Source organism: Muntiacus reevesi, chromosome X (genome assembly GCF_963930625.1).
Source record: "Muntiacus reevesi chromosome X, mMunRee1.1, whole genome shotgun sequence".
Lineage (NCBI taxonomy): Eukaryota > Metazoa > Chordata > Mammalia > Artiodactyla > Cervidae > Muntiacus > Muntiacus reevesi.
This window is the reverse complement of record NC_089271.1, coordinates 30,040,627-30,059,335: the sequence shown is the minus strand read 5'-3', so window position 1 is coordinate 30,059,335 and position 18,709 is coordinate 30,040,627. Positions and strand designations below refer to the sequence as shown.

The 18,709-nt window shown below is 38.8% G+C and overlaps 1 protein-coding gene across 4 annotated transcripts in view; it reads left to right on the top strand.

Moving 5' to 3' along the window:
• Positions 1–18,709, top strand: part of DMD (dystrophin) — a 2,163,935-nt gene that overhangs the window by 2,120,140 nt on the left and 25,086 nt on the right. For all 4 annotated transcript variants that reach the window (XM_065915496.1, XM_065915495.1, XM_065915498.1 and 1 more), the window contains 2 exons: positions 6,973–7,216; positions 8,394–8,517. In XM_065915496.1, the coding sequence (XP_065771568.1) occupies positions 6,973–7,216; positions 8,394–8,517 (368 nt within the window). The remainder of the gene's footprint in view (positions 1–6,972; positions 7,217–8,393; positions 8,518–18,709) is intronic.

Below are 18,709 nucleotides of genomic sequence, written 5' to 3'. Positions count from 1 at the left end.
GCCGGGCCTGGTTCTAACAGAGCTGTACATAGAGACTCTAGACTGCACTGGCCCACTGAGCCTCCTGACATGCTAAGAGCTTAGGACAGTTTTCTAGCCTCAGCAGTTGGCATAGCTTGGCTTTGAATCAAAGTCTTTCTGACTCCCAAACCATTCTCTCAATCCCTCTTCTAATTCCGGCCTCAGCCATAGGTTGCAAAAGGGACCAGAAAGACAATGTGTCCAAAGAAAAAGTATCTCATGTTTCTTGACTTGATTGAATATTGCTTTTCAAGGCAGATATCACTGGAAGAAATGGTACATGATTATAAAATCCTACCAAGGTTTATTCAGTAGGAAAGGGGTTGGAAATGAAGAGCTCTGAATACATTACAAGGGGACAATGCTAAGAGAGAAGGATTCGAAACAAGAGCCTGGGGGTTCCTGCCATTTTTACTGTTTTGCTTAAGGCAAACCTAAAATATGCATATTTTTACTTCCCACCCTATGAGCGGCTCCTTAATTAACACTGGTAGTGCCAAGGCATATTAATGTCTCTTTTCCTCTGGTTAAGGGGTATTTTTGACTTTGTGTTTGATAAAACTTTACAGTATAGCTTTAAGTATTTCAACTATAATTGAAAAAGGCTCTGTGCAATTTCCAGTTTTTAAAATACCTCACGCTTGTGAAATGTGTCTTTGCCTTTTTTTTTTAAGTAACTGCTAATTTGCCGGATTTATAGTTGCCGTAGTAGTTCTGTGTGATTTACTACATGTGCCCAAATCCACATTGGTGGATATGATTTAGCAGCTTTTAATACTGTACAAGGGTAAAGCTAGATTTCTCTGGACCTGATCTTTTTAGAGGCAAACCTTTGTAGTTGTTCTCACTTTATGAAATAGATTTTACGTGTGCTCATGCTTTGATATACAGTTGGATGTGTTAAGACTGTTAAGACCATGATCACTGAAAAGTGATCTCCATACAACTATTTAATTACAGTAAAGAGGTTCTATTTAAAGAGTACATGAACTGCATTGAAAACACTTGATTGACAGCAGTAAATTAATCGAAATTACACAACGATTGTTGTAATGTTCTTTATTACAACTAGCAGAGAGCTAGTTATGATTGCTATAGGGGCCGGATGCTTTCAGGTTTTCAGCATGTGGAGGTAAAACCAATTTGATTTCTCTCTTTTCTGTCTCTTATGTCCATTAGCTAGTTAGGAAAAAAATATTTAATGCAAATTTGTATCTGGACCACCACATTTATACACATGATGACATCAAATTAATCAAATAGAGATATATAGTTGTGGAATGGGGTTTTTTTTAAGCTCTGTGGAGAATAAATTAATAATGGATGGCAGGCTTTTTTTTTTAGCACGACTGGCTGCAGGAAGAAATTGTGGCGACAGAAACCATGTGAAGTGAATTTGAATTAGTGTTCTTTAGGGAGATACCAGAGAAATATAATTTACAAGATAATCAAGAGCCTAAATAGATTCTCTGTGGAGTCGGCATCTGATTCCTGACATGTATTCATCTATGTTGAAATGACTCCACAAATACCTTCTAACAATTAGAGAGTCAATAGAGGTGAAATGCACATGCATAACTTCAAGAAAAGCAAAATATATATCAGTAATAATACAAATCGGCTGCCAACTGTTAAAGTGAGTAGATTGTATACTTGTGGTTAAGGTTTAAAATGAGTCACCTTGGAATAGTGGTATCTCATTGATCTTTTACGGGAATACTATATCGCCTACGTGCTTTATAAATACTGTGTCCAAAAAAATGTAGCATTATGATATACTTTAAAGGGTACTGACATAGATGTTTTTAAATATAAGAAAATGACTTAAGCCCTTTAGCCCTTGTAAACTATTTCCCAACCCCTAAAACCACTCTGTAACCATGACCACATTTATTAGGAAATGTATAGTAAAAGTTATCTCTAATTCAACTCTTTGAACATCAGTTTTTCTTGGTAATCTTGAAAATTTATAAATACCTGTAAAAGAGAATTTAGACTCGAAAAACTTCATATTTTACTTGGTTTCTGGCGAACATACCTCCTTTTGAGCTGTTTCTGGCCTTTTTAGTCTTTGCCATGATAACTTGTTCTGCCTCAGAACTTCAGGGGGAAAAAGTATTCTTTCAAAATCAGGCCTGTTATTCAGCTTAATAGAAGTTTTATGTGTGCCACATATTTGTTTAGGAGAAGGTACTTGTTTGGTTCATTGGACCCTGTTGTGGTAAATTTTGATTTGAATGAGTGCTGAGGAAACCTTGATCAGATATTTACAAAATCAACATGTCCTGGTAGCTTTCTGATTAATATAATGTTAGCTTTTGCTTTGAGGCAGCGTCTTCTGCTCCTTCCATTTTTCCAGTGGTAGGTCATATATAGAGTGAAAAAAATTAAAAAGTCATAACTGTGCTTTAAAACAAGATAAACATCTCTGTGGACCAGAAATGGCGGGTTGGGCAGTAGTATGTGGGGCTTAGTCAGTGAACTTTCAACTCCTGTTGAAATAGCAGTAATTAAAATGCAGAGTCGGACATGACTTAGTGACTAAACAACAGAATTCTCCTCACCAGCTCAGGGCACAGAGCCAGATATTTGAAATCAGGGTCCTGCCAGAACACACCTGGAGAGAGACATACATATACTCACTTATATGAAAAAGTTGAAGTGTTAATCACTCAGTCATGTCCAATTCTTTGTGACCTCATGCATTGGAGCCTGCCAGGCTCCTCTGTCCATGCAATTCTCCAGGCAAGAATACTGGAGTGCGTTGCCATGCCCTCCTCCAGGGGATCTTCCCACTGAACTCAATAGACATGGTAAACTAGGCTGGACCCAGAGGAAGTAAGGAATTGGAAAGAATTCTGAGGACTTCACTATACAAAGCAGTTAAGAAAAACAGATAAATATAAATAAGCAATTAAGAAAGATAGGGAATGAACCATAAGGCTGTAAAATATACCTAGTACAAGGTTCAGAAGAAGAGAAGAGAGGAAATGGCAGAGAAGCAATAACCACCGAGAATCTTCCAGAAATGAAGAATGATGTGAGTCTTTAAGGAAATGGTCTCCTGAGAGAAATTTCAAACATCTGGGAAGGCAAGAAAGGCCTGTGTAGAGCAATTGGTATTCTTTACAGCTCAGCTTTAGGAAGTCCTGACTGATTCAAATGAGTTCTCTCTGTTTTTCACTGGAAAACATAAAAACAGAAATGCAGTGTGTTGTATATATTAAACCATGGTTTCTGAACAAGGGCGCTTATAAATAACTCATTAAAGGAGAGCTTCATGGAAAACTAGGCCCAGACGAACACCTCTCTGGAAAAGGTAGATAACTTTGTGAGAAATAAGTGAGTGGTAAGACGGTAGTCGTTTGTTGTACTATTCTGAAACCCATGTCTAAAAGCAATGTTTTCAAAAAGATCATTGTGGATGACCCACTCTGGTAGAAAGAGTTTTGAATAGGATTCTACATATAAAAAGGTGTTGTCAGTTGGGATATTTCAATGAAGGTGGATTTCTTTTAGCGGATACTTCAAGCAGAAAAAAAATAGATGATAATTTCTATCAAATGAAACCTCTGAAGAGTGGATGATGCTTCAAGTTCACAGAAACATTTAGATGATTGTCAGTTAAGTGGCCAGAAATTGGATTTAATTAACATGAACTACCTGTGTTGGCTTACACCCAGAGGACCTATGTACAGAATCTAGCTAAGGGTAAACTTATTTTGATAAATTTCTTTTTATTACTGCTTTGTCAGAGCAGATTGCTAGGAAACAGACTACACACATAACTCTCTGTGACGATTGATAGAAGACAGAATTTCAGTCAATACAAATAGAGTATATTTCTGTAAATGAAAAAGATCATTGACTGATTTCCCTGCATTACTTGAAACAAGTTCCTGGAAAACTGGTAACATTAGGTATAGTGTAAATCTTTGTGCATGCTAAGTCACTTCAGTCGTGTCCTAACTCTTTGTGACGCTATGGACTGTAGCCCACTAGGCTCCTCTGTTCATGGGATTCTCCAGGCAAGAATACTTGAGTTGATTGCCATGCCCTCCTCTGGGGTATCTTCCCTGGGTGGAACTTCAAACAAAAACAAAAAAGGAGATTAGATTGGATTGAAATAAAATCTTCTTTGGTGTGGAGGTCCAGCATTTTGAAACTGGGCATTCTGGAAGATGTGCCATCCCTGAGGAATGTTCATTCCAGGTATGGAGCAACAGAAAGCATTTTCCTAAGAGGAAAAACCCTCTTGCAAAACAAGAGCCTCTGGAGACACAGGTTTGATCCCTGGATCGGGAAGATCCCCTGGAGTAGGAAGTGGCAACACACTCCAGTATTCTTGCCTGGGAAATCCCATGGACAGAGAAGCCTGGCAGGCTATAGTCCAAGGGGTCACAAAGAGTCAGACACAATTGAGCACACACCCATAACAGGAAGCCTGATCATGAGATTATTTTTCCTCCTCCAACTGGACAAGGGAAAAACTCTTCTTGACTGCTCACTACTTCTCATGTCCTTTCTCATTGATAGAGATCTTCCACCTTTGTGGCTAGGACATTCTCTAACCCAATGAAATAACATCTGTGAACAATAGAAATCTACCATCCTATTTTGGTGTTCATTCTATCTGGAAGAAGGATACCAAGAGTTCTAATCATTTACTGGGTACCAAATAACAGAAGTGCCCTCCGTTGGTATTCTCAACAATTTGAAAGCAAGAAGGAAACCCATACTCCTAAATGTCTCTATTAAAAAACATAAAAAGAAAGAACTTAAGTATTCAACTTAAAAGTTAGGGGAAAAGCACAGTAAGTTATAGGAGATTATTTGACATAAAAGGCGCCTGGGGTAACTGAAGAGCTTAACCGCATTCCTGATGTAAAGACTCAATAATGCAAAGTCAGCTGTTTCCATTTTATTCTATACATTCAGTGTCACTCAAACCCTAAATGTCAACAAGGATTTTCCTGGAATAGGAAATCTTGACTCTAAAATCATAGAGATGATCAAAGAGGTATGAAGAGCCAAGACAATTTTATGGCAGAACGAAGTGGGAGTGAGAAGGCCTACCAGACCACAAGATATTCACAGCTATAATGTAGAATTCACACAGGGACACACAGATAATAAACCAGCCGCAGAGAATAGAGACCTCCTAAGCACACTTGTGTATTTATGGGTTCTCGATGGACTGGAAAAATGCCATGGAAATCAGTGGGAGTCGGGGAAAGGTGGACTATACAAGGCACAGGGCTGGCTTAATAAGTTATCTATGTCAGGGGGAGTCAAGTTAGATTTCATGTTCACACCAAACAAAAGATTCTGCGTTAAGTTGTAAATGTGAAAAACAGGGTTGTAAACTGTAAAATGTAGGTGTACGGGAGATTTTCTTAAAACATGACATGCAGAAAACATGGAGGAATGTTTTGAAATTAAAAATCATTGTAGAATAGGATGCCAAGAGTAAAGGTCAAAATTAGCTGTACTAATATTTGGCTAAGAGATAGTATTTGCTATGCTATAATTGGCAATGAATAAGCATCTAGAACATATCCAGAATTTGCATAAGAAAAAGACTACCCAGTAGGGAAACAGGTACGGAAACATTAAAAGCCAACTAAGATGAAAGATGTTCATCCCCTGGGAATTCCCTGGCCATCTAACGATTCTGTGCTTTCACTGCCAAGGGTGCGGGTTTGATCCCTTGTCAGGGAACTGAGATCCCGTGATCTGTGTGGCACACCTAAAAAAAAAAGAGGTCAGCCTCACCAATAAAATGTGCCTGTCACCCGAAACTTACATGTTTGGTAATGCCAAGTATTTGATGAAGATGTGGCCAAATGGAAAACCTCACTCACTGCTGGTGGGAGAACGAATTGGTATAAAAACACTTAGGAGAGCAGTTTGGTCATCTTTGGCAATGTTGGTGGTGGTGCTGGAACCCAACAATTTTACATCTACATTTATTCTGTAAAGAATCTCTCAAACAGGTATTCAAGGAGACCGGTAGAAGGAAATTCATTGTGTCGCTGTTTCTATTAGGGAAAAGTTGGGAACAACCTAAATGGTCTTTGACAGGAGAATGTTGATGGCATATTCAAGCTGCAAAAGAATGTTGAAGGCAAAAAGCAACTCTTAGAATGGGATGTACATGCTTCAACAAAGTTCTTAAAGTTTAGAAACATGCTATGTTAAATAATGCTATTAGATTGAATCACATGAAATGGCCATTTATGTAGGTTTAAAAAAGCTGAATATCACTGTCTTTATTAAGTTCAACCTAGTAATGATGGATATCATGGTGATGATGGACATGGAACTCAGGATGGCGTTATCTCCTTAGGGGTAGTGGTGAGCAGGGAACTGACATAATAAGGAGAACTTGTGGGGACGCTTCAGCTGTAACTGTCATATTTTATTTCTTCAAAATTTTGAAGAAAATATGGCATATGTTAAGTTTATTAAAGCACCATGGTGGGTACATGGGTACACTTTTACTATGTTCTTCTACCATGCTGTTGAAAATATTTGATGATTTGTTTAAACAAACTCAAGTGTCAATAGAAGTATAAGAATTATAATCTGATGATAGTCTAAGGCAATATTTACACAATGATTAACTCCTTTGCTGCTTAATTATGTAAACATAGCACTCACAAAGCTTTTAAGTATAGAAGATTGAAAAGCATCTCCCCTTACACACACCGGGCAGACGCTTCAAACTTTATTTTGTTTTTTGTTTTTGTTTTTTTTTCTTTAAGCATTGCTAAAATCGTCATCATAAAAACCATTCATTAAGTGCCTCTCTTTTGCTTGCTATTGTGTTTGGTGGTGGTCAGAAATATCTCTCTGCCATTAGTATAAGAAATTTGGTGATGATATTCAACTTCCTGTTTCTTGTTTTTTCCCTTGTTTTTTCCCCCCCACTTCTTTGATGCCAAATAGAAATCTGCAGGCAGAATATGATCGTCTCAAGGAGCAGCATGAACATAAAGGCCTGTCCCCACTGCCGTCCCCTCCTGAGATGATGCCCACCTCGCCACAGAGTCCCCGGGATGCTGAGCTCATTGCTGAGGCCAAGCTACTGCGTCAACACAAAGGCCGCCTGGAAGCCAGGATGCAAATCCTGGAAGACCACAATAAACAGCTGGAGTCCCAGTTACACAGGCTCAGGCAGCTGCTGGAGCAAGTGAGACACCCCTCTCTCTAACATGGGATCTTTATAAAAATCCACTTTCCCCTCTTACAACTAAGAACCAGAACTCTCAGTCCTTTTCAGAAATGCAGCAAACGTTGATTTGGTCATTATTCAGTGTGTGTTTCGCCAAGTGCGCAAGGGATATAAGAATAGGAATGAAATGAGCATGTCGTTTTATGTTACTGCCAGATTGTGTCCTATGAAAATGTGTTTTATTGACCAATTTAAAATTCATCTTGGGAAAAAAAATGCAGAAAGGTTTCCACTGGTATCCGAAAGTGAAATTTTTACCTCTTGAAAATCAGGAGCTCTCTTTTTTGTAGTTACTCTTATTTTGTGGTATGCCTTTGGTTCCTTTTGATAATCCCTAAAATATAATTTAAGTGGCCATTGAAAAATGTAGCAGGATATTGCATTGTAGGAGACCCTTCCCTGCACATAGTCCTGGCTTTCTGGGAATTATAAATTTTGAGATATGGTCTCTCCATCTTATTGCATAATACTTCACAAAAGTATGAATTTCCATTACATTCTTGTGGTCTCACATGGGCTTCCCTGATAGCTCAGTTGGTAAAGAATCTGCCTGCAATGCAGGAGACCCCAGTTCAATTTCTGGGTCGGGAAGATCCACTGGAGTAGGGATAGGCTGCCCACTCTAGTATTCTTGGGCTTCCCTTGTGGCTCAGCTGGTAAAGAATCCACCTGCAATGCGGGAGACTTGGGTTCGATCCCTGGGTTGGGAAGATCCCCTGGAGAAGGGAAAGGCTACCCACGTCAGTATTCTGGCCTTGAGAATCACATGGACTGTATAGTCCATGGGGTCACAAAGAGTTGGACACGACTGAGCGATTTTCACTTGCACTTCATATGATTTCACCATTCTCATATGATCTTCTACATCTTTCAGTTAGTGTAATGATTTTTTCTGTCTTATTCCACTGTAGCTGTACTGTCTTTCAAACTTTTGAGGGGTTATGATTCAAGTACAAAGACAGTATCCATGGATCTTATCTACTGTGAAATTTCCCAACTTTAACTGTCTGTGGGAGATTTCTAAATAGGAAAAGTCATAATTTCAGAGTCTTGAGTGTCTATAATGGGTTTAAATTTATATATTTGTTTGAGTGTTTATTATGGAAAATAATTCTATTTTCTTTGGATGCCTTAGCCCCAGGCCGAGGCCAAGGTGAATGGCACAACGGTGTCCTCTCCTTCTACCTCTCTTCAGAGGTCAGACAGCAGCCAGCCTATGCTGCTCCGGGTGGTTGGCAGTCAAACTTCAGAATCCATGGGTAAGTGTCTGTCTTAGCTATTCTTGGATTTTGCCATCTCTTAAGGTCTAGAAATGGTGAACTATTTGCAGCAACTTTTAAATTGTCTGCTCAATTATTTAATGTCAGTTATGGACCAGAGGTTGTCATGAATGCCTTAGGGGTACAGAGATGAAAGACACAGTCCCCTCACCCTCTAAGGTCTGGCTGTTCAGTTACTAGAATAAGGCCACGTGGTATTAGTTTCAGTCCTTTGGGAGATCTGAGAAGGATTTTTGATGAATTGATATCTGTGAAGGGTTCAGAAGGATGGAGGAGGAACTGAGCATTTGTTGAAGATAGATGAAGGCCAAGGACAGGAAAGAGCCAGGGTTCCAGACATTAAAAAGATAGGATCCCAGCAGGAGTGGGGGAAAGTAAGGCCGCAGAGGAAGGTTAGGGTCACAGCATCGTGACGTGAGTACTGGGCAGAGGTGTTTTGGTTGGGGTCACAGAGCCACTGAGAATCATTTAGCGGGTAAGAAATAGCCGCAGAGATGTACTCTGGCCGCTTCATCTGTCCCAGAGTAAAACTTCTATAGTCTGAAAGACTAGTGAGAAGGCAGTCACAAAGGCCAAGTCATGGGACTTCTGAGGCTGCTTAAGAGATGTCTGGGATGGGATAGGAGGAGATGACTGTGACTTATTTGAAAGTAGAGTACCCAAGACCAGGGGTCTGACTGGAAAATGTAAGGAAAGGAGGGGAGAGGACTTGGTTGGAAGAAGATGGTGATCCTTTTGAAGGTGGAGGTTATGTCTTTGAGGAGGTGGTAAAAGGGCAATCTGGAGAGATTTGAGGGTGAACCTCACAGAATGGGGAGCTGAAAGGTATGAGAGGAGAAATATAACACAGGGGCATGGTTTCAGGGCCTTGGGGAAGACCTCCATTTAGTTGATGGGGGGAGTAGTGTTGGAAGGTGTAGACACACCAAGTCATAGTCTCCAGACTGAGAAGGAACGTTAAGACCAAACAGTGAAGCTGGTAACTCCATAAATGAAAGCCAGCTTTCATTTCTTTTGTGAAGGAAGAGGAGATGTTTGAAGTTGTTTTCCCAACTTTGCCATACCTCAATGATTTAGGGCATCGGCTGCTCTTGCCTCCACCTGAGATCTGAATCGAGCTAAATGACTGTTGGGACTGTAAGCGATAGCTCAGCATCTGAAAACATATGCCTTTGTAAAGTCCTTACATTCCCAAAACAATGGAGTTTTAGTATGTCTGTTGTTATTTCCTACTGCAGGATTTTCTCTTTTTTTGAAGTAAGCCTGGCCTGAGAAGCTAAGTCGCATATTTGAGAGGTGAGATGCAAAGCCCTGGGTGCTTAGAAGTATTAATTATTTAGACCTGTCACCATGAGCCCGGAGGCAGCATGCCTATGAAAGCACCCAAATTAAAGTACACCTCAGGCCGTCGGCCTGATGATTTGTGGAACTCAGAGAATCGTGGCAGACTTAAATACAAGGACAGAAGTGCATTTGCCAGTGGCTGAGTTAGGCTAAGAGATAACTTGCCAGTGTCAGATGGATAGGCTCTATTGTTAGTAAGCTTGTTCTCTGAAGAGACTGAGTGCAGAGGTGATTCCCCCCACCACACTGTTGCTGTTCATTTGCTAAGTTCTGTCGACTCTTTGTGAACACATGGACTGCAGCACACCAAGCTTCCCTGTCCTTCACTAACTCCCTGAATTTGCTTAAATTCATGTCCATTGAGTCCTCACTGTAAAGAAGGGGGCAGGGAAAGACCCTCTTCTTGAGAGATGCACATGTGTTAAAATAAATGCAGTGTGTATCCTCATGCTTTGAAGCTCCAAGGTGTGAAAAGGCTGGGATTTGCTGAACCATACTCTGGTAGAATGCCACATTCTTGTAATATATAACCCCAGGACTCTGTAAAGAGAAGTAGAGGTGAAGTCATACTGGGTGATCTATCTAATAAGTTGGAGTGTTTCCTCAAACCATGACATACTTACCAATGGTAAGTCTCTGTGTACCATGTGGGTGTTCTATACATTTTTTTTTAAATAGGATGGTGTGCTGTGAAGCTCACATTATGTTTTGAAATAAAACAAATAGAAATGGACAAAGTCTGTCTTCCTGACAACTTATCTCTGACTCCTTAACTTGTACCCAATCATTCTTTTTAAAGAACATTTTGTATTTTGTTTGTTTACACAATGTTAAAAGTTTCCTTCCCTGCTTAGAACAATTTCAAACTTAGGGCAGAATTGCAATTTAGTCAACATTTTGCCAATTTGCTGTATTTATTTATGTTTGTTAACATCTTTGTGTCTGTGTGTGTATGTGTATGTGTGTGTGTGTATATATACTGTATATATTCCTGTTTTATGTGCATGTATAGTTTTACTCATTGAAAGACTATATTTCACACATAGTAACATTTCATCCCTAAACATTTTAAGATGTATCTTCCAAGGTGAAAAATATTTTCTTACATAGTCACACTCAGGAAATTAACAATGATATACCACTATTATCTAATAGATAATTTAGATTCAGATATCCCCCATTCTGCCAATAATATTCTTTCTATTAATAGCCTCTTATCTTTTTCATTTAGAAGCCAATGAAAGGTCACCCTTGGCATCTAGTTGTCATGTCTCTTGAGTTTCCTCTAATGTAGAACACTCCCCCAGCCTCTTCAGATGTTGCAGGACACTGGCATTTCAGAAGAGGTCAGGCTAGTTGTTGTGTAGAATGTTTCTCACTGGGGATTTGCCTGCTTGTATACTCCCAATTGGATTCAGGCTAAGTATCTTATGCCAGATTACCACATAGGTGATGGTGTGTCCTCGGAGCACATCACTTCAAGGCTTTTTCTCAAGATTGCCAGCTAGACCTCTCCCGTGAATATGTTCTGGATAAAACCAGATAAAAATAGAACACACTCTGAAATCACGGTCAGCCTCCAGAACATCTCTCCCACTGTCTAAACTGTACAGAGGTACCAGTTTTCCGCCTTTTCTTCCTTTACCTACCTGCCTTCTTTTTTTTAGCTTCATTCAGGTGTAAATGATAAAGATATACTTTTAATGTATACATCTTGATAAATTTGAGCATGAGTGTGTGTGTGTATATACACATATATATACACACACACCCCCATGGGCTTCCCTGGTGGCTCAGTGGTAAAGAATCCCGCCTGCCAATGCAGGAGACATGGGTTCAGTCCCTGGATAGGGAAGTTCCCCTGGAGGAGGAAATGGCAAGCCACTCCAGTATTCTTACCTGGAGAAGCCCATGGACAGAGGAGCCTGGTGGGCTGTAGTCCATTGCAAAGAGTCGGACACAACTGAGCAACATGATACCATCATCATAAGCAAGGTACTAAATTCTTCTGTCTTTCTCTCTTTCTTTCCTTCCATTTTATTCCTTTACCATGGTATTCAAAATCCACTCTCCTGTACCAGTCATTTTTTTTCTCCCTAGTTAAGTACTTAACCTCCTTAAAAGCAACAACTAAGTCTTGCTCATTTTCTTTCCCAATTGATCACCTTTTATGCAACAAGCATTCAGTAAAATGCCTCTTGAATGAATATTTTCAAAGTCAAGCACAGTACACCATTGTGTAGATACAGAACGAGTCACACACTGAGAAAGTTTCACTGGAGTTTCTGGATCAAGATGACAACATAAGATCCTGAACTTCCCTCCTCGCACACAAACACAGAATCTACAACAACTCCACACTGTATAGTTCCCTCTCAAAGACATTCAGGAAATAGCTGAGTGAGTCCTGTACATAAACATCGGACAACCAAAAAAGCCCACATCCCACACGTAGGAGATGTAGAAAACAAACTGAATGGTTACCAGGGGAGTTGGGAGGTTGGGACTGACATATACACACTGCCATATATAAAACAGACAATCAGGACTTACTGTATAGCACAGGGAATTCTACTCAGTACTCTGGAATGACCTATGTGAGAAAAGTATCTAAAAAAGAGTGGATGGATGTATAACTGATTCACTTGTCTGTACCTGAAGCTAAGAACATTGTAACGCAACTCTACTCCAATAGAAACGAATTGAAAACAACATAGGAGAGTCAGCCACAGTCTTGCTGTGAACCCCATCCTGGTCATGGCGACACACAACCAGGAAGGAACTCACAACTATTAGCTTCTTTCTGAGTAGTAAAGGTTTGAGCCCCAGCTCTTAATATGTCCTTCTACCTGAGAGATGGGCTCTCCAAACATCTAATATCCATGAAGTCCAGAAAGCCAGAGTGAACAAAGAGACAGCACTTACAGGGGGACTCACCATGCCTAACACTGCCCCTGGCCAACAGCACAGCGTAGAGGCAACAGGCTGGAATGCACCCAGTTTCTATGAAAGAAGCTCATTTGTCTAGATCTTAAAAGCCTCAGCCTGAAGAGGCAGGCTTCTAATTTAACACACATCCAGGGGCTGACTTCCATACTCTCCAGAGATGACGTAGGCCAGCTAGTGCCATCTCCCCACTCCTGCCTCGCTCCAGGTCATGGGTATCTCCCGGAAAGGAGCTTGTGTGCATATCTGCCATTCTGGTAGTCCGTGGGGGCTTATGTTCACAGCTCAGTGAAATGGTAGCATACCAAAAGAAAAAAAAAAAAAAAAACAGCAGTTTTTAAATAGCTAGCTATCTTCCCAGAGCTCAGTGCAGAAGGAGCATATAGAAACTTACATCTCCCAGTCTTTCCCTAAAAGAGGTCTGTTTACAGACTTTAAAAGCTGTTGCCGGAGGCTCAGTCTTCCACTCATCTTGCATCTAAGTGCTGACTGAAATCCTCCTCCCTGTTGGAACACTGACAGGTCTGGGCACACCCTCAACTACAGAGGCAGTAAGAACAAATAAGCCTCCTTGGACAATCACGAGAGTTTCAGAGATGATCAAGAGGTAGGGCAGAGCTGAAAAATAAGGCTCATCTCCTACCTGAGATCACCCCTTCAAGATGGGAGGGGTAACTTGTAGCTAATGCATAGAAACCAACAGAAAGGGACAAGGAAAAGGGGAAAAAAAGAGAAACATGTTTCAAAGAAAAGAACAGGCTAAAACCTCAAAAATGACCTTAAAGAAATTGAGATAAGTGTTTTCCAAATAAAGATTTCAAAACAGCAGCACAGAGATGCCCACCAAGGTCAGGAAAACAATGCACGAAGTGAGATTTCCAACAAAGACAGAAAATATAAATGACAAAGCAATAAATACAGTAATAGAACTGATAAATACCATAGAGGCATTCAGCAGCAGACTAGATGAATTGGGAATAAAAGATGAACAAACTAAAAGAGGGCAATGGAATTCATCCATAATACACCAAGTTTTTAAGTAGTTATAGAAAAACTTACAGTTACCAGAGAGAGAAGGGATAAATTAGGAGTTGGGGATTAACATATACACACTACTATATATAAAATAGATGATCAACAAGGACCTACTCTATAGCACAGGGAACTCTTTATCAGTACTCTGTAACAACCTATAATGGGAGAGATGGATGTAAAACAGAATATTTGTGTAAATAACTCAATCACTTTGCTGTACATCTAAAACTGACACAACATTGTCAGTCAACTATATTTCAATAAAAAATTAAAGATAAAGAGAAGATAGCTTAAGGAGCTTATTGTACACCATCAAGCAGACAAAACAAATATTCCTAACATAGAGTCCTAGAAGGAAAAGAGAGAAAGGAGCAGAAAACTTTCTTAGCCTGAGGAAGGAGACATACTGTCAGAAAACCTGGACAGTTCCCACACCAAGACACATCATAATTAAACTGTCAAAAGTTAAAGACAATGAGAAAGTCTTAAAAGCAACAAGAGAAAAACAACTTCTTACATACAAGGGAACCCCATAAATCCATCAGCAGATTTTTCAACAGAAACTTGACAGGCCAGAAGGGAGTTTCATGATATATTCAAAGTATTAAAAAAAAAACTGCCAAGCAGAATACTTTATCCAGCAAAGTTGTCCATCAGAATTGAGGGAAAGAGAAAGAGTTATCCAGACAAGCAAAAGCTGAAGGAAAGCAGCACCACTAGACCAGCCTTAGAAGAAATGTAAAAGAGACTTCTTTAAATAAAAGGGTAATAATTAGTAACAGGAAAACATGGAAGTATAAGTCTCACAAGGTAAGAATATAATTAAATTCAGAATAATCAAATGTTATAATAGTGATAGGCTAATTGCTTGTATATTCAGTAGGAAGGTTAAAAGACAAAAGTGATAAAAGTAACTGTTACCAAAGTAATTTGCTATTGGACACACAAAACACATGAATTGTGACACCAAAAACATAACATAGGGAGGAGAGTACAAATGTAGAGCTTAAGAATGTATTTGAACTTTTGTTATTATCATCTTAAAATAGACTGTTTTGTTTCATCTAAACCTCATGGAAACCACAAAGCAGAAACCTATATACAAACAATAGGAAGAACTCTTAAGCATGACACTACAGTCAGTCATCAAATCACAGAGAATCACTCTCTAGTGAGAATGGCAGAGAGGAAACATAAGACAGAAAACAATCTTTTAACTGGCAGTAAGTACATGCCTATCAAAAATTACTTTAAGTGGACTAAATCCCCCAATCACAATATAAGAGTGGCTAAATGGCTGAAAAGCAAGACTTACAGTCTCCCAAGACAATAGAAATAAAGAAATGGAACCTAATCAAACTTAAAGACTTTTGCACAGCAAAGGAAACCATAAGCAAAATGATAAGACAGCCTATGGAATGGGAGCTACTACTTGCGAATGATACAGCCAATAAGGGCCTAATTTCCAAAATATACAAACAGCTCATACAACTCAACAGCAAAACATAAAAATAAACAACCCAATTGAAAAATGAGCAGAAGGCCTAAATAGACATTTCTCCAAAGAAGAAATACAAATGGCCAGTAGCCACATGAAAAGATGCTCAGCATCACTAATTATCACAGAAATGCAAATCAAGACTACATGAGGTATCACCTCACACTGGTCAGAATGGCCATATTAAAACTCTACAAATAGCAAATGCCAGAGAAGATGTGGAGGAAAGGCAACATGCCTACACTGTTGTTGGCAGGAATGTAAACTGGTGAAGGCACTATGGAAAACAGTATAGAGGTTCCTCAGAAAACTAAAACTAGTATACATGACCCAGCAATCCCACTCCTAGGCATATATCCAGACAAAACTCTAATCCAAAAAGATACATGTGCCCCTATGTTCACTGCAGCACTATTCATAATAGCCAAGACAGTTAAGCAACCTAAATATCCATCAACAGAGGAATGAATAAAGAAGATGTGGTACATATATACATTGGAATATTACCCAGTCCTAAAAAAGAACAAAATAATGTCATTTGCAGCAATGTGGATGTAACTCTAGATTATTATACTAAGTGAAGTAAGTCAGAAAGAGAAAGACAAATACCATATGGTATCACTTGTATGTGGAACCTAAAATATGACACAAATGAACCTATCTATGAAACAGAAACAGACTCACAGACATAGGGAATAAACTGGTGATTGCCAAGGGAGAGGAGATTAGGGTTAGCAGATGTAAACTCTTATATATGGAATGGATAACCAAGTCCTACTGTAGGGCACAGAGAACTATAACTACTATACTATGATAAACCATATAGGGAAAGAATATTAAAAAAGAGTGTATATATGTATAACTGAATCATTTTATCATACAGCAGAAAGTTAGCACAACACTGTAATTCAACTATACTTCCCCAACAAAAAAAGGAGAAAGAAAAGACACATGACAAAGAAATGCAATACATGAACCTGGATCAGAGAAAAAATATATATGTATATTTGTTACACACACATATATTTGGTTATAGTTATAAAGGATATTATAAAGGCAATTGGTAAGATTTAAATATAGTCTACACACTAGATGATAATATAGTGCCAGTGTGGTTCCATAAAATAAGAGTTCAAAGAGATAATAATGAAGTACTTAGGAATAAAGGGGCCTGAACCTTACATTGGAATGAAAATAGGTCAGTAATAGTAATAACAACAATAACAAATCTATGTACTTAGAGAAAGAAGCAAAGCAAATATGGCAACATATTAACACTTGGTGAATCAAGGTAAATGGTATACAGGAGACTATTTTACTATTCTTAGAATTTTTCTGTAGCTTTGAAATTTAAATAAAATTTAACAGAAGTCCTTTCTGACAAAAACAGCAGAAAGCAAGACCTTGCTATAGGCTGCCTATAAAAAAAAAACTCACTTCAGATGTAAAGACATAAAAAAGGACTTCCCTGGTAGTCCAGTGGCTGGACTTAACCTTCCAATGCAGGAGGTGTGGGTTCAACCCCTGGTCAGGGAGGTAAGATCCGCCATGCCTAGCAGCCAAAAAATAACAAAACATAAAATGGAAGCAGTATTGTGACAAATTCAATAAAAACTTTAAAGATGGCCCACATCAAAAAAATCTTTAAAAAAAGATGTAAAGACACAGAGATTAAAGGGATGGAAAAAGATATTTCACAGAAATAAAAACCAAAAGAAACCTGGGATAGCTTTGCTTATATCAAATAGACTTTGAAACAACTAAAATAAGAGACAAAAAAGGGTATTACATAATGATAAAGAGGTCAATCCAATCAGATCTATAACATTTGTAAATATTTATTTCACTGAACATGGTGAATATAAGGCAAATATTAACAGACCTGAAGGGAAAAATAGATACCAGTACAGTAATAGTAGGGGATTTAACCATACCTCACTTAATATCAGTGGATAGGTTACCCAGGCAGAAAATCAATAAGGAAGCATGGGACTATACATTATATCAGATGAGCAGTTAGAGAACATTCCATCCAAATGCAGCAGAGTACATTCTTCTCAAGTTCACATGGAATATTTTCTAGGCGGCAACATTCTCTAGGATACATCATATCTTAGACCACAAAACAAGTCTCAATAAACTTAAGAAGACTAAAACCATATCCAGCATCTTTTTGCCAATAATATAATAAAACCAAAAATCAATTTCAAGAAGAAAACTGGAAAGTTCACAAATGTGTGAATATTTAATAACACACCACTGAAACTACAAATGGATTGATGAAGAAATCAAAAGAGAAATAAAAAATACCTTGAGACAAATGCAAATACAATATACAAAAGTTACAGGATGCAGCAAAACAGTTATGAGAGGGAAGTTCATAATAATAAATGCCTGCAAGAAGAAACAAGAAAAATCTCAAATGAACAACCTGACTTTACACCTCATGGAACAAAAAAAGAAGAACAAACAACATCCAAAGTTAATAGAAGGAAAGAAAGATTAGGACAGAAATAAATAGAGATGAAAAAGATAATGGAAAATATTGAAACTAAAAGGTTGTTTTTAGTTCTGTTTTGAAAAGCTAAATGAAAATGACAAACCTTTAGACAAACTCACCAAGAAAAAAAAGGACTCAAATATAAAATCAGAAATGTAAGAAGAGACATTACAACTTAAACCAGAAATACAAAAGACCATCAGTCAGTTCAGTTCAGTCACTCAGTTGTGTCCAACTCTTTGCGACCCCATGAATCGCAGCACGCCAGGCCTCCCTGTCCATCACCAACTCCCAGAGTTTACACAGACTCATGTCCATCGAGTCGGTGATGCCATCCAGCCATCTCATCCTCTGTCGTCCCCTTCTCCTCCTGTCCCCAATCCCTGCCAACATCAGGGTCTTTTTCAATGAGTCAACTCTTCGCATGAGGTGGCCAAAGTATTGGAGTTTCAGCTTCAGCATAGTCCTTCCAATGAACATCCAGGACTGATCTCCTTTAGGATGGACTGGTTGGATCTCCTTGCAGTCCAAGGAACTCTCAAGAGTCTTCTCCAACACCACAGTTCAAAAGCATCAATTTTTCGGCACTCAGCTTTCTTCACAGTCCAACTCTCACATCCATACATGACTATTCAAAATAATTATATGGAAACAAATTGAAAAATCTAGAAGAAATGGATAAATTCTTCGAAACATGCAACCTACCAAGACTGAATCATGAAGAAACAAAATCTGAACAGACCAGCAATGAGAAAGGAGATTTACTCTATAAACAAACGTTACCCCCCCCAAAAAAAGCCCACAATCAGATGGTTTCTGTGATTTCTACTAAGCACAAAGAATCAATA